Raw genomic sequence first — 17449 nt, 5'->3', positions numbered from 1 at the left:
GTTTTGCTGACGAGCAACGACAATGAAGTGTCTTTCTCAAGGCAGGTGAAGAAGGAGTTAGGAATGAGTTTGTCCACAAGGGCCATTCTCAGGGCTTAAATTGCAAAAGTTTAAAATCTCTTACATTCATCTTATTCCATCTTACACCTGATGTGATTTAACAGTTATTTCTTCTTATCATTTTTTGACGCATTCTACTTAAACATGATGGTTGCAGACATGTGCACCAAATCACATTCTTCGGTGTTCAGTAAATTTTTGGGATAAATTTTCTTAATTGCAGGAATTCCATTTCACCACCCCGGGTAGTTGTGGCTAGAACTTTACCCCAAAACATGACTACATTGGTTCGTTCATCCAGAGAATAGCCTGAAAAATCAACATTGCATAGCTCTCTGAATTCCTCATCAATTGGTTGAATCATTTCTCTGGGAACCAGAATATTAAAATTTTCAGTAAGCGGTAGAATGGTTTGACGGATCCAGCATGAACCGAGTCGTTGAAGTCGAAGTTGATGCATTACATTAGCCTCAAATTCGTTGGGCCGATCAACAGATATTTTTCCATCGTTTACGTACTCCCTAATCAGTAGTTCAGCCGTTTTCCCAACCTACACATTTTCCAAAATTTCGAAAAGTGCGAAAAGTCAATCCCAAGGGGTCGATATCGACCTCTTTGAGAACCCCTGATTCAAATCAAAACAATCAATGTAATTTCTCTTAGCTTCAATGATCAAATGTTACAGCATCACCATTTATTATTCCTTTCGATCCTCAACAATTCGGGTTCGGGAATGATCTTCTGGACTGCAACATGATTATTCATATATTATTTATATTCTTCGGTTGTATCGCTTTGTACTTCATCTCTATCTTTGTGCCTGGGGTCTGTCAACAAAAAGTATCTACGTGACACTCTAAGCTCATCGAAGACCTCGAGTGATTCGTGTGGGCAGTGGCCGAACAATCGAATTTTATCCCTTTCCCTCAACCTGCGCATTCCAGCGTTTTGATAGATGAACCTCCCGTCGAATAGGACTTTCGGAATTGCAACCAGTAAAAGACAAAACCATAATTTCTGTCCTTTTCCAAGAAGAAAATACTTTGAATTTGTTTATTACATCCTATTACTATTTTATGGGTTCACTGACTGAATCATTTTCGTTTCCAATGAATTGATGTGTGCTATCATTTGTAATATTTAGTAACTACGATTTTTTCCAAAGTCTAACGCTTCCTTCTGCAGGGCCCCTCAGTGAAGGCTCCGCACCTCTCAAGATCTTAGGACTGTCAGTTTCGTTTCATGGAGTTTTAATTTTTACCAGTGCATCATATATCTCAATTCACAAACGGAGAAAACATCGACAGTGGTGTGCTCTATTTTTACCTGTTCATAGTTCTTTCATATCTAGAGGATATACTAGGTTATTTGTTGATAATACATGTTGCTCTCTTTTTCTGTGGCTAGACGTAAAATGGTTGACGTTTGTTGGATATCTTGCTTCGAAGTGGATATTTTTATTCAGCCAGTTTTTTTTTACGTTTTCCACTTGGCAATTTAATGTTATATTTATCTGAATTTCAAATTGAGAGATTGATTAAATACATTAAGATACATATTTTTTTCATTTTCAAAATTTTGTCTTACTAATGGTAATATTACGATTTCACTTTTTGTTCCGAATTGTTAGCGAAACTTATTGGTTAGACAAGAATGTTTCATCTCATGAAAAGATTGCCCAACGTTTTCTTTTGGTTCCTTGAAATAGTTTTCCTTCTCCTGATTAAGGTTTTCGTTCGTCAAAAAAGAAATAATTTAGACAGAGTTTCTCGCTGTTGTTGTCCATTCGTAGGGAGCATATAAAACACTGGAGATTGTTTGAAACTAAGAATTACATTGTTTTTCACATTGTTTGTTTGATGTAATTTTTTCATATGATTCCATTGTTTAAATAGTAAGACAATATAATGATATACGCTACGATAGTTATTAATCACGGTAGCTCTAAATCCAGTGTTCATGATTTCCTCTCCTACGAATTTTACTCGAAGATATTTAAGAGTTTTCAAATTTTTTTGCTGCATCATACCTACCTTATAAATGAGAGATCTTACAGTCTACTTTCCGCTTTCATTCTCCAAATCCATTGCCGCATTGTTGGTACCACTCTCACCTTTGTTCTCCTCTTTCTTAACCATTTTTCCATCAGCTAAAATAAAAATTCAATGGATCATTAGATTGAATCGTTCAATTTTAAAGTGTCTTCACAAAATTACCTTCGCTGTCGGCACCCTCGGTACCGGAACGCCTGCGCTTGCGGTTGAAACGCCAATTGCGATTGCCAACAAACTTTGGTGGCGGTAGAGGTTCCATTCCTAGCACCTTGTGGATCTGGCGGAAGGCAATGAAACGTAGGAACATCTGAGCCGAGATAGTGATATCCTCCCGTTGTTGTTTGCTCAAGCCGGCAAGAGCATCCTCGGGTTCCTTCTCGCATGGATCCAACAGTCCCGGACCGTTGATTAGGATGGATGATGCAATAGCCTCCATGACCCTACGCATACATTCTCCGGGAGTTAACGGTCCACCGGCAGACGAAATTACCTTCTCAATGAGCAGCTCCATGGCCTGTGAATTGACAAACAAAAGTGATTCAGAGCGAATCCAGCACTTTGTCAGGCGTTAGACTTACCCATTGGGTGATGTGTCCCCAGATTGGAATCCGCTGGCAAAGATCACGCATGATTCTCATAATCATCACACAAGATTGCAGTCCCGTTGCTCTAGCCTTAATACAATGCGAAAAATAAGCGATTAGCGAGCGAAGCTTAAAATTTATCTTAATGCTTAAGTATCTACGCCTTTCTAATCCTACTCTCGTCTCGGTGTTTTTTTTTATCTGAATACAAAACGTCAAACCAAAACAATTTGCTTCATTCGATTGCTTCACTCACATACACACGAATGGGTTATTTTTTATGATGATGGTTTCATCTTTTAGTTGGTGCTTTGGTCTTAGCTAGGAGATATAAATTTACGCGATTTTTTTGTTCTATACGGTTAATTCTACACGTTGAAACATAAAATTTCTACTTTCTTCCATGGATGTTGCACTTTAGTAGAGAGAAGTGCTCGATAAGTATCTTGTTCGAAAGGATATTTTCTTCGATGAAAGTGTTGTAGAAGGACTGTTTGGCTGACTGAGTACTTGTGTTCCCGAAATGGATTCAGCTTTGATTGTGTCATCATGTAAAGAAAATATTCTGAAACGGATTTGGATTTAGAAAATTTTAATTTTTTTTTGCATTCTAAATATACTCCACTATTAGCTATTACTTTTTCCCGTCTTCTAGGCAGCACACAACATACGCGAAAGTCATTAGTAAGAACGGAAAAAGTGATAATCGAAGGGGGAAATTGTATACTGAACACGGTGGGTTAGAAAAATTACCGTTTGGTCGTCGATGCATGCCAAGGCATATTCCACATATTTTCTATTTCGCTGTTTTTGTACCGAGGATTCGAATCGATCCGAAATCGTTTGTTAAACCGCTCTCTTGGTTGAATCGAGCGCGTTTTTTTTTTATCATTTCTTTTATTTTGGTGTCAAAATCATCACCTTTATAACGCCGAAACTCATTATGCATTATGGCGCATTTCCTCAATTTTAGAGAAGACAATAATTTTTCTTTTTCATTACTTATTATGATTCTACATCCAATTATGAGATTAGATTTGTTTCAATGTTTCCGCAATAAACCAAATCCATGGTTGCAGTTATCCAACCAACGTCACGTAAGAATTTACAGTTATTTAAAAAAAAATATTGTCAGAAATCGACCAAGCGCCAAAAAAAATTATTTTGAGACAAATGTTTTTATTCGAAAAACAGTAAATATCGACGAGTAATGCAGTTTTAAGACATTTGGCATCAACAAAAAAAATTTAAAGCCCCGATTTTCAGTGATCTTTTGTTTTTCAAAAAACTCAAATTTTAACTTTTGCGACACTAATAAATGAAGTTCGAATGAGCTAATATTTTGCATAAGGTATATAATCGTGCGAATCAACATTTCACAGCAAGTTCCGATCGAAAAATCGAGGTAAATTGGTGCCCAAAGCTATACGTTTCGTCTCGTATTCCGAAAAAAAAACCGAGTGTCGATTTTTGATAAAAAAAAATTAGAGATGACACTAGATCTCGACGTTTCATGCAATTTTATGACCTTTGGCATCAAATTTTTTTTTCGAAAACTCCGATTTTCTCCAGTAACGTCGTTGACCTCTTGGTTGCACACTGTTGTGATGGAATGCAGATTCAAATGCGTACGAATACACGGTTTCCTCTTCTCCAAACCATAAATCGTCCAGGCGAGTTTTAACCGAACTGCTATCGGCTCGCTTGAATTTCCCACTCGAGAATACATGGGTGCGAGCAAGAACAGATTATCTAACCCAATCTTTCAGTTCCCCCACAGCCTGTAGACTTTTCATCAGTCGATAGTTTGGTCGATTTTTAATCAGTATGAAGAGGTATGAATGTTAGGGTGCAAATGAATGTATGGGAAAAAATTGACCCTAAAATTTCAAAATGTTACCCCATACAAAATGTTCACCACCTCGAAAAAACACCCTAAACAGAATTTCAGGTCAATCGGACTAGAGTAATACCAGGGACAGACATACATCTGTACTAGCGCTGTACGTGTACAGCGTTGTACGAATACAATCGTAGCATGACAGACATACTTTGGTTGTTCATTGTACCGCATGTCAAACTGACAATAAGGAATTCAACTAATTTTCACCACATATTTCAATGAAAAAGATTTTTATTTAGCGTCTAAACTACCAAACATAACAAACAAGTCTCCAATCTGAGTTATTATCTCAAGAGAAAGTCAATGAAATGAATTTTGCCAAGTGTTTTTATTTGGTTTGTTCATGCTACCCACCACTAACCGTCTATGGCGCTGCGCACAGTACAACTGTAGCCATGTACAGCGGTAAAACAGGTCGGTACAGGTACAGCGATTGTACCGAGTTGCTTGCATGGTTCTAGCGCTATACATGGTGACAGACATACAATTTTCGAAGTACAACGCAAGTACAGCTGTATGTCTGTCATAAGTATAACGCAAAGCGGTCAAAGTTGGAGTTTTTTGAAATCCGAAATATCACCACCCAAAGGGAGGAGGGTGGTTTTGGGCATTAACATTTTTCGGTTTAAAAAAACTCAATTTTTAACGTCTGCGACATTAGTAAATGAAGTCTGATTGAGTTAATATTTTGCATTGGGTATATTATAGTGTAAACCAAAATCTCGCAGCAAGATCCGTAAGTGCTCCCGTGGTCGAGTGGTTAGCGTTCCACATTATCATGCCGGGGGTACGTGTTTGATTCCCGGCTTGCACTGTGGTCACGCGTATTCTAGAACGTGCCATTCCAGAATGAATTCAAGGCGTTTTATCCGGCATAGAAATCTCAACTAAGTACTACTAATAAAAATGACTCAAGTAATACCTATGTTGAGAAGGCCAAAGTTCCAGTGGGAACTTTAGTGCCATCCAAAAAGAAGAAGAAGCAAGATCCGAATGAAAAATCGAGATAACTATTTATATTGGCACCAATAACCATATATTTTGTTAGAACCAAATTTTTTTGTTTTGTTTTGAAAACAACGATTTTCTTTACTCCCCTTACAACCCAATTTCGATTTTCAGAAAACTCGAACTTTGACCGGCGCACCACTCTCCCTTGAGTCCGATTGAACTGATATATGCGTACATTAAAACGGTTCAGCATCGGCCGATAAAAAGGTTTAATGAACAGATGTGATTGCCGTCAAACTGAGGCAACTAGCAGCCCAACCCGACTAAACTATCTGCCGATATAAAGTATGCAGATTGCGGGGGGCCTTCACCCAATCGCAGCACAATATTCATACGCCTGATTTTTTTCGCAGATCTTTAGGAGATGATCCGACCGCTTGCAAACCCAGCAATACTTGCTGATTGCGATGCAAATTTCTTCATTTCAGTTTTGCTCTGAACCATGCACATGTATTAACCCCTTCTTTTTAGACTTTGCTTTCCCGGACTGCACATAGCAAGCACCGTAACCTCAGACACATCATCATTGTGTATCCTTAGGAAAGTTCATGAACATCCACAGTGGATGTTCCACTTTGTTAGGTTTGAACTGGACTCAATTCTGCTTGTAGCTTGTGGACATATAATCGACTAACAGCTACCCAAGCATAGGGCGGTTGAGGGGTTCTTGAGCTTATAGATGGCAAGTTTAATGATTTATGTATTGATAAAACATAGTTTTCATGCTGAAATATCTTTTTTCGTGTTTGAACCTCATTTTTAGTCCTGCATTGCGTTATCCGCGATTCTCGTTATTCGCGGTGAGTTGCCAGACTATTCCGTGGATAATCGAGGTTCTACTGTATTGATTATCATGAACATGTGGTCCGATGCGATTTGATGCTAGTTACCCTCGTTCGGAAATCCCTCGAAACTTATTCGGACACCCAATATTTGTATCACCTCTGCATGAATGTTCAGAAAACCTTACTTATACCCAAAAACATAATCAACCCAACGTGACACAATCGAAGCTTTCCCTTCCGGAGACACATTTTGTCAAAAACTACGCACAGTAAATCCCGCTTCCGAATTCTAGGATTTGTATCTATAAACTGCTGTTATTATTCTACTTGTCAAGTGTGTCTAATCAATATACGCCCCACTCTTTGAAGTGGTTCTTGTTTTGTTTTTTTTTTCACCGCTGATCTAAGGTGGAATAAGTGTAACTCAGAAAATAGTATTTACGGAAAGAAAAAAAAAATAAAAGATAGAAATAAAAACTGGTTAATTTAGATAGTATAAGTCTCAACACACAAACCTGGAACCACTTCGCGTGTCGCAGTGCGGCAAGTGCCTGGAGACATGGTTCTCGTGGTAGTAAATCTTCCGAGCTCTGGACGATCTGCTCAGCTGTACTGTTTGCTTCTGTGTAATATCATTTTATTTTCGTTTTTTTTTTGTTTTCGGTTTTCACGTCGGTTGCGATTTATGTGGATAATGTTTTTTTTTGTTCATTCGATTATTCGAGAGAAAATATGAAAGAAGAAGGGAATGGATTATTGACAGGGTGTTTGACCATGTTGCTTTTGCTGCTAAAGCGCAAAAGACAAATCACTAGGATATTTCGTTTAGTAAAAAAGGATCAATGATAGTCATCTGCTTGTCTGTGGGTTGGAATGTGCGAACAGTTGTTGATGTTTAATTTTGCAGGATATCATAATCAGTCGATAACTACCATTAACCATTTTGAGAGAACATCGACGTTGAAAATTGTTCAACTAAAGATAAAACACTCGGATGGTCAAAAATCCTGTTTTCGCTTGGTGTGGAGCTGAATTGTATAAAGATGTATTGAAATCAGGTGTTTTTTTAAGGTTAAATCTAAGGATGAATACGTGGCTAGATTTATGTACACCTAGCTAATCCATTAGCACTGGGTTTCATTTTGCTGAAATTTGATTGGGGCAGATCAAATTTATAGCCCATCAATGCATCATTATCCAAACACCAACGTGGATGTCGTGTTGTTGATGCGATCGAACACGAGGAACACTCTTGTGATCTATGACATCCAGATTGCTTGTTTTTCCCCTGTGCACTGGTCGGTGTATGGTTGTGGTTTCGTTTCGTTTCGTTACTTGTTTTGTGGCTTCTGACTTTCCTTATTTACTAGTTGAGTTAATGTAGATTGAATAGAACAAATTATCCTTCGATGGTGTGAGCTAGGCTTCATATTTCATTCAGGGGCCCCAAGAAACAAGATAAGGGATGCCGAATGATTGATCTGGATCTGTCCTTTTATCTTGCTTTATGATGATTCCGTCAGATATTTTGTTCTCCATCGACATAATCGACATATGCATCGCGAAAAAATAGCTTAATCAATGTCCAAGAATCCTGCTCTATGAGGAATGCTGTATTCATTGTTGTAGAAGAAAAACGAACTATGGTTAATAGTTCTCCTCCAAACATCAAATATGTCCATCGGTGGCAATCGTACATGGCATCCGCAACAGCATGGAACAACATCGAGACTCCCCCATAACCGCACGATACGATATCGATTAAACTATTTTAGTCGCCTTATTATTGTTTAGCGTGCATACATTCACCGGATGCATGTTTTGTATTTGACAAACAATTATTCGTTTATCATCGACACCACTTGAAATGGTGCAATGTCATTTTCCTAACTGTATCAAACATTGGAATGATGCAAGCCTATTTTGTTCGTTCCTTCCGATTGCTTATCGCTCGATTCAATGCTAAATCAAAGCAACTTCTCGATCAATGAACCTTCTGTGGATGTCGCTAGAAATATTACAATTCTATATAGCACATTTTCTCTTTCAGTGTTTCGGACATTATCCGAATAAAATAGGCCCGAGTCACATGTACACGACTTTATCCTACTCTCTGGAAAGCTAACGGATCCTTTGAAAAAAATATCAAGAAAATTCAAACTTTTCCCATATTTCTTTCGTCTCAATGAAGGAAATTTTCCCCGATTTCGAAGCACCAATTTCATGGTTCTGGAACGATCACCTGTCTATTTATTCCACAAGCGTTGTGAACGAAAAGAAAAGTGAGTTTTTATTTTTTATTTTCATTATAGCAGAAATTGTATCATTGAAACTGGTAACTCGAAATCGTGATTTGTCTTCTGGCCGATGATAATACAAGAAGGAAATTTGACAAAAGCATAGAGCAAATGGCCTTGGCTTTGGAACCATTCAAGCACTTACCTTCGCGGAGCAGCGGCGATGTGAGAGATATTTTCACCGTGATAGCCCCATCGGACACCATAACAGCGCCCTCAACCGGAGCCATTGTCACCGTATACTTGTGCTCCTCAGTTACTTTCTTCAGCTGGATTGGCAACTCGGTAATCACCCGTTTCAGAAGAGATGTTGTTGGTTTCTCAGCACACAGCACAACCAATTGTACCGTGTTATCGCCGTGTAATAAAAGTCCTGACGAAAGGGGAAAAAATATACATCAGAATTCATAGTTTCCAGTGGCGCCTCGTGAGTAAATTGACTAGTTGTGTTTCATCGTATTTCAAACATTTCTGAGTTCTAATTTTGAGCTATTTTTCATAGTCGTGCGTAGTTGATATATGTTGTATGTCAATTCAATATAGCATTGTTTAGATGCGCAATTGAATATGATAGGACATTTCTTAAATATAATATTACAGTCTTGTTCTCGGGGACAAATTATCTTTTTAGTTGAATTTCTTCTAGCGATACAGTACTGAAATTATTCGTTCTGTGTCGTTCAGTCAATTATGTTTCCCAAAAAATTACTCTAAAGTTTGAGCTCAAGAAGCATTTTATTTTCAATAGCTAAAAGTATAAGCTTTTCGAGTCGTTCTTCTTCCATCGTTGATCTTCAATAGGTCTTCATTCAACGAAAAACTTTGAAAAACTTAGTTTGACCGATGTTGTGGTTCATGGAAGCGTTAGTATTAGCATTGCGAATAAAATAATTTCCTATAAAATATAGATTGGTACCGATCAGTGTTTATATAATCTCCGATATTTTCTACTCGGTAAATTCTGACTTCGTATAGCACTCTCGCAGTTCATTCCCTAATTTCACCTCGTCAAAATTTACGTACTAGAATAAGGAAACCGCATTTTCAGCTCGTCGAGGATGCGGTCGATAATTGACATGTAAATTTTAGCAGTGTTCAATTTGATCTCCGCTTCTGCTGCAATCAGCCGCACCCAAGCACGTTTCCCAAATAGCATTGAATTTTCGTTCGTCTTTCAACGCTTTTATACTCGCATAAGAGTATCAGGAACACATCCTGATACTCTTATCACATTCAACGTAGTCCAGTTCTCGTTGTTTTAATGTGTGGTACAGAATGTCGGCAAATGAGAAATTTGGAGCGATTGAAGAAAATTGTATCAATTGTATTGTGGAATCGCATCATCATCCCACTTGGTGTCACCTGGATACATTTCTCCCAGACAAGTAGAAATTTCTTTGTTATATGTTTTAATTATGTTGATCATCCTACAGCTGTAGACCCGCTTGACATTGCACACGTTCGGGATCTTCTGTTGCATATATTAGGCTGTCAAAAAAGTCCTGCGGTATTTTTTTTGAACTTTCATTTGTTCATAAAATTAGTTACAATCATCTGTTTTAAGTCAAATATGCGCCGTTTTGTTCGATGACTTGTTCCCAACGAGATGCCAACTTCATAATAACCCTGTTATAGAAGCTCGCTTCCTTATTGGCAAAAAACTCGGATAGCCAATTTTCACAGGCCTCTTTTGTGGCTAACTTCTGACTACCTAGCTCGTTCGCCATGAACAAAAACAGGTGGTAGTCACTTGGTGCAAGGTCCGGACTATACGGCGGATGCAAAAGAACCTCCCATCCGAGCTCCCGGAGCTTCTGGCGCGTCACCAAAGAAGTGTGTGGCCTGGCGTTGTCCTGATGGAAGACAATGCGGTCTCTGTTTATCAAAGATGGCCTCTTCTTCATGAGTGCTACCTTCAAGCGGTCCAGTTGTTGGCAGTACAGGTCCGAATTGAGCGTTTGGCCATAGGGAAGCAGCTCATAATAGATTATTCCTTGACAATCCCACCAAACACACAGCAGAACCTTCCTGGCCGTTAATGAGGGCTTGGCCACCGTCTGAGCCGCTTCAGCGGGCTTCGACCACGACCGTTTGCGCTTCACGTTGTCGTAAGTGACCCACTTTTCATCGCCAGTCACCATCCGCTTCAGAAACGGGTCGATTTTGTTGCGATTCAGCAGCGATTCACATGCGTCGATACGGTCAAAGATGTTTTTTTGCGTCAACGTGTGTGGCACCCATACATCGAGCTTCTTTGTGAATCCAAGCTTCTTCAAATGGTTAATAACGGTTTGATGACTTATCCCCAGCTCTTGGCCGATGCTACGGCTGCTACTATGCCGGTCTTTCTCGGCTAATTCAGCGATTTTGTCGCAATTTTCGACGACAGGCCTTCCGGAGCGTGGCGCATCTTCGACGACCTCTACACCAGAACGAAAACGTTGAAACCATCGTTGTACGGTGGAAATGGAAACTGTATCGGGTCCATAAACTGCACAAATTTTATTGGCAGCTTGAGATGCATTTTTGCCTTTGTCGTAGTAGTACTGTAAAATATGTCGGATTTTCTCTTTATTTTGCTCCATATTTGCGACACTATAACTCACGAACGTCTTAACCGAAGAACACACTGTCCAGGACTATATTATAGCGCGCAAAAATACCTTTCCAACAAGCTATAGTATGACTCGATACAATGAATACAACTAGAACTACGCGCTTACAACGACACCTCGCGGAAATACCGCAGGACTTTTTTGACAGCCTTATATTTCTTCAACTCGCAATCGCGCTTTGGGATTTGGATGAAGTATGATGCCAACGAAAAGAGGGAAGAATTTTTCGTGCAAGAGTGCAGCAAAAGAATATTGAGAACATGCGCCTTACAATGAATATAATCAGCGTTTGAAAACGACTTCTTTGCGATAGCCTGGATTCCTCATTTATCTTCTGACATCACTCGAGCAAGTGATACGCCAAATTGCTGCAGGTGCTGAGGGTGCTCATGCACTGTTTGACCGAAGCCAAATATTTGACTTTAGTGATCAAGTATATTCGACATATAACCCGACAAGCAAAAATTCAGTTATTGAATGTCTGAAATATTTTTTTAGTCTATTCGTCAAAACTGTCGTACGTGGTTAGGTTACCTCAACTATTTCTGTCAAAATTATTCCATGTCGATGTTTGACATTGTTTGCCAATGTTAATAATTGAGGAGTAGCAAACAAAATAGTGTTTGTACAAATTTCAAACCAAACTTTATCTGTCAAAAAGTGTCAAATATTTGTCCTCCGGACAAACAGTGTACGACCACCTTAACGATATGGTCGCTAAAGCTGTACCGGACTTCTCACTACTAACATCTATCAATAACAAAAAAATCTTTCGACGGGAATACTTGTATAAAATTGGAAAAAAGGTCAATTCATGACGAATGTCAAAGAGTCATGCGTTTTTGAACTTATATTTTATCATTACTACTCCCGTCATTCGAGCAATATCGTAGTGTTGTAGCCAACTGAAAATTTTAAGAAATACCAGTGATTTCGTCGATCATAACTGCAATGAATTCAGCTTGTTTCACTCTAGCATTGTGGATCCAACAATTTCCACCAACTTATTTTGAATTGTTGCTGATGTTCCAGAAAACACTGCCGTGAAGCCAGAAAACGATATATCTTTCTAGCCAAAACTTTACACATGTCCTTATAGTTTCCTCTATTTAAGGCATTATGCTTTCATCGTGATCTCGAAATCTCAGCCCATGTGAACTGAGAAGACAAACTAATTCAATGAGGATTTTCATGCCTTCTCGGTTTTTCTTCACAATTGAATTATGTTTGTTTCTTGCGACTTAATTAGCATGATCTAACGCATCTTCAATACGAGTCTTCCCAAGCGTGTCATGCTGTTGTTGATGTGGTCTTTGGTAGCTGAATGAGCGGAAGATAGACGTTTTCAAATTTGCATGTCCATTAAAGTTCCGTGTAACCGTTTCTAATACAAGTCGTGTTTAGCTCGTTCAATTTTGGTCGTGGAATATCCATTTTCGCAAAAAGCTATTTCTCTTCCACAGTCATTTTTGCAACGCGTCTTTCCTAAAGCTCATCAACAATATACTGACCAACAATATCTATATTTTATTCTAAATTCTGACGATATATCGCGAAAAACACTCAATCGATACACCGAAAAATGCTGGAAGATATTGAATTGCAACACTTATACAGAGCCATTCTTCATATGTTATGAATGAAACAATGTAAAATTGTGATTTTCTAACCTTTTCTGAGTGAAAAGAATGTTTGAAATCGCGAAATTTGGAGAAAAATTCTGATTTTTCTAAAAACTTCGAACAGATTTTAAACTGAGAAAAAAAACAAACATAATAATTTTACTCGCTGCGCCATCAGTATCATGGTTGTAAATCTAACGTAAATTCGTCGATTGCGAAACAGAAGAATCTCCTACCCGTGCAAGATATGCACGAAACAGACACTAATCCACTGGCAATTTACTAGAGCTTGTGCGCACCGCTCTATCTAAACTTTAATATACAGTATGTGCATAGGAAAAGTGCACATACTGTATCGATAACGTAATAAATCATCTGCGCCAAGCAATCTTTCTAAGAACCACTATATAAAAGCGCGCCGATTGCGGATCTGGTTATCCAATTCGGGATGCGAGAGAATCGAGAGAGACTACCGATGAGATCTGATTGAACCCACAACCGTTCTCTTCTCTTGTGCACATCTTCCACTTCAACACATTTTTATCAATCTGTGTGTAGATACAGTAGAACCCCGATTATCCGCGAAATAGTTGGGCCAGAATGTTTCATCAATACAGAAATTATTGAACTATCAATCTGTAAGGTCGTGTACATAAGTGATCAGATAATTTGAAAGCCATGACCAAAACAAAAAAGCAAGACTCTGCCATTCACTGACAAATTTCGGGAAGGTTTGTAGAAATACTAGGGAACTCACTTTCGCGGATAATCGAGGTTCTACTGTATACATGATTCTCGTGCACAAATGAAAGTGCGCGAGCTGGGTTTCATGCCGTTCGTGCTTCTTTACTATCAAGAACGCTTGTGTTCGCGGGGTAACCAAGTTCCTTATGATTTTCATACTTTCCATACGTTTCTTTAATTGAACTGTGGTCTGTGCTAATAAGCATAGTAGGGGCGCTACATTTTTTTTCTTTTTGAAATATTAAGTTGTGCTGTGCACGAGGTGCCCATATGGACGATACGCCACTGATAGTTTCATTTTCATTTACACATTCACACCCACCTTTAGCCAACAATCCAACACGCATTACACCTTTCAGCAGCCGTACATTACCACCTTCCGCTTCTTTGAGGAACGAAATCATCTGGTTTGAATCAGCCTTATTCTGTTCTTCGTTCTTGCTATCCTTCTTCTCGGTCTCGTTGTCCTTCTTCTCGTCCTTACTGCTGCTAGCATCCACTGTCATAGCATCCGAAACCATCTTCAAAGCCCTCTCGGTGTGTGACACAATGCGTTGAATAGTCTGCAGTTCCTCCTCTTTCGGATAAATATCAGCGTGTCGTGCGACAACGTGACGATCATCGGACGACTCCGGGCGACGACCGGGTAGCATACCGAAAAACGGATGTCGTCCAAATTGTCTCATACCATGATCGCTGTCGTCCATCTCGGCTTCGGCCATACGACGCCGATTCCAGTACTCCTCCTGCATTGCCTGACGATGAGCGCGAGCTTCGGCCATCTTTTTCTGCTTCAGTGTTGGCTTAATGTCCACGAACAGATCCGGTTGAACCTTCTTCTTGTACTGCAAACGGTGGCGTCGTCCTTTCATGTGCATCTCCTTCGCGTTAGGATCATTGAACTTGCACTCGCACAACTTGCAGTTGAAACTAACCAATTTCCCCTCGTCATCCTTGATCTCCTCGATGTACTCACTTCCAACCGGTTTCACATTCTCATCGTGTTCGTCTGTGTCACCATCCTTTTTCTCATCAGTGTTCGGAGCAGGGTCGCAAGCTGGAATCGGCTTTCCGAGTTTCGTGTGTAGTTTAACCACTTTCTGATGTTTGGCTCCGCGGACATGAGCTGCGTAAGCATCGTTGCCAGTGCAAGTTACATCGCACAACTCACAATGAAGACTGTTTGGAGGTCTTGCCGGGGTGGCAGTTCCTGGCTCTGTAGCTTGCTTCAGCAGTAGCTCACGCTTCTTGTGCTTCTGGCCTTCCAAATGCTCGCGGTAGGTCTGCGGTCCAGCGCAACTTATCTTGCAGACGTCGCAATAATGGATAGGCTGTGGTTTCGGGGGTTTGTTGCGTGGCTTGTAGTAGGGATGCATTCCCATGTGGTTGCCCTTTTTGTATCTACATCGTAAACGAGAGTAGTTGAATAATTCAATGAAACAAATGACCAAATTCAATTCGGAGTCGACACTTACCCTTGCCAACCACCTCCTGCGGGACCCTGCTGACCGGGAATCAGTGGATTGGTAGGTTTGGTGCTCTGCTGTTGAGCAACGTACATCGTAGCGGCACTGTACAAAGCGGTCTCGTATCCCGAATATGTGTTGGTGTTTTGAGCCACGGTTTGCGCAGTTACGGCCGATTTTGGAGCGGCGTTCACCGTTGTCACTGTCTGTGAGTAACCGCTCGTTTGCGGGACGTAGGCCTGCGGTTGACCTGTGTACTGAGTGGCTGTTTTGGCCGTTTGAATAGTGGCGCGGGCCGGTTGCGCAGCGTAGGTTGCCTGTGTCGCTGGTTGGAAGTTGATTACCTTTGCGGCCCCAGCACCAGTAGGATCGTATGCGGTTGCCGCTGCCGTGTAACCCGCGGCTGTGGCTCCTGCCTGCTGATAGTACGTCTTACTAGTGTCGTATGTTTGGGTGGTACGACCGTACCCGTAATCGTAAGTCGCTGCTGTGGCTGTAGCTGTAGGGAAAAAAGAATCTTTGATTGTTTCGTGATTTTAGTTCAGAATTTGTCGCCGGAATTTAGTACTAATGAATCAGAATAAATTTTGGAAAATAAAGTCGCTCATTGTTCAAACTACAAATGAAGCATCATTTATACATCAAGTTTTTCAATTAACATCTATTTCGCAAATTATTAGCTCAATAACATAAGCATTGTAATTTTGCAATGCATTAAAAATTATACATTCATCAAACAAAATATAACTTTCTCGATAATTTCAGGAAAGCCAAAAACTAAAGCGCCACTGAAAATGCATTTTCGGGTGCAATGACCCTAAATCAGCTACACCGAGCAAATTTTCAATAAACTTTTTTTTTTGCTTTCGCACTTCTCTACTTACTTGCGTAGGTACCCGGCGTAGCGGCCGTTTGATAGGCCTGATCGTATCCGGGCGGACGCGCTACTGCTGCTGCTGCAGCCGCTGCTGTTCCGTAGGACGCTGCTGCTGCCGGTGCGGCCGCTGTCGCTACTGCATAACCCGTCTGTGTTGTCGGGTAGGCTGTTCCGGTGGCGGTCGTACTGCAGGTCACAATCGTCGTCGTCGTCGCCGGGGAGGAACAAAATACAACAAACATCAATAACAAGAAATTACACTGGATTGCTTCACTAATGCTCGAAACGATTGGCTTTCCAGGAATGGCGAGTCGCAACTGGAAAACGAGAGACCAACCGAAAAAAAAAAAACGCTAATCACAGAAATGGATCAATCGATTTTTCACGTCCTGGAGCAGAGCAGTGTGGAAAACGCTGTGTCTCCGGCAGCCATCATGAATTGACGAGAGAAGCAAAAGTTGCCGGCTTCTCTCACTACTACGACGACGATGCAAGCACCGGATTTTCATGAAAAACAAAGTAAGTGACAAATTCCAACTCCGATCAAGGTGTAATCTCTTTCGAAATTTGGTCCTTTGCAAATTTGCAATAATTTACACATCAAGTTGCAAAACTCTTGCATTTTTTTCTTTTCGTATAGAACATATATTGACACATCACACATAACAAAGATAATCTAGCAAATAAGTTTAATATTGACGCATATCATGAACACTTGTGTACTAGATTTTCGTAAGTTTAACGTCTGCTTAGCAAACACCGTTCTCATCTCGTTTGCTCTTTCTCCGTTTCTCGCTCACGCTTTATCTCAGCAATGTCACTCTGGCGCAGCCTTCTGCTGCTACTTTTGAGACTGCCACTAGGAAAATTTTCCACTATCCGTATTACGATTTGAGTTTTTTCCGAATTAGACCCCACCGTTACCGAAACACCTCAATCTCTTTTCGCGCGCGGACATCACCAACTATCGATTAGCGCTACTTTGACTTACCCGTATTGAGTTGCACCATGCGGAAATCCAAAATAATTGTTAGTGGCCATACTTCAGCACATCAACTTCTGTGCACACTCTCTCTACAATTGGGTGATGTGAGATGGTCGAACGCGATGAAAACAAAATTCACCAAAAATGAGCCGCGCTGATGTTTGAGGCGGTACGAATGTCTCATTCGAGTTCACCTTTGCGAAAAAAAGATTCACTAGCTGTGACGGCAGCGTTACGGCTTGACAGTTAATGGTTTTTCGATCGCTAGTTGACTAATTCGGCGATATCGGAACAGGAGTTAAGGTGCCTTTACACCTTCATTTTGTTAATACCGTTAAAGCGAGATTATATTATCCAGCACGTAGCGTCACGGACAGACAAATACATGATGTATTTATATTATCAGGCATAGCGGCCTTCCGGTGCGGACCGACAGCGCAGACGTA

At 40.3% G+C, this 17449-nt stretch overlaps 1 protein-coding gene across 4 annotated transcripts; it reads right to left on the bottom strand.

The window, feature by feature from the left end:
• Positions 1-1074: 1074 nt before the first annotated feature.
• Positions 1075-17163, bottom strand: LOC129775087 (zinc finger RNA-binding protein). Of its 4 annotated transcripts, none has more exons than XM_055779340.1 (9): positions 17010-17163; positions 16026-16204; positions 15151-15658; positions 13998-15076; positions 8840-9067; positions 6913-7019; positions 2693-2788; positions 2277-2628; positions 1075-2209 (listed from the first exon to the last, which is right to left on the bottom strand). In XM_055779340.1, exons 1-9 carry the CDS (start codon positions 17057-17059, stop codon positions 2118-2120), a joined length of 2691 nt encoding a protein of 896 aa, XP_055635315.1. In that variant the 5' UTR covers positions 17060-17163; the 3' UTR covers positions 1075-2117. The 4 variants fall into 4 exon arrangements, with proteins under 4 accessions (XP_055635315.1, XP_055635314.1, XP_055635313.1 ...); XM_055779339.1 differs by lacking the exon at positions 17010-17163 and having other exon boundaries at positions 1075-2032; positions 2094-2209; positions 16026-16472; XM_055779338.1 differs by lacking the exon at positions 17010-17163 and having other exon boundaries at positions 16026-16472.
• Positions 17164-17449: the final 286 nt, after the last annotated feature.

This window comes from Toxorhynchites rutilus, chromosome 3 (genome assembly GCF_029784135.1).
Source record: "Toxorhynchites rutilus septentrionalis strain SRP chromosome 3, ASM2978413v1, whole genome shotgun sequence".
Lineage (NCBI taxonomy): Eukaryota > Metazoa > Arthropoda > Insecta > Diptera > Culicidae > Toxorhynchites > Toxorhynchites rutilus.
Note: the sequence above shows the minus strand (reverse complement) of the source record. Positions and strands in the feature narration are given on the sequence as shown.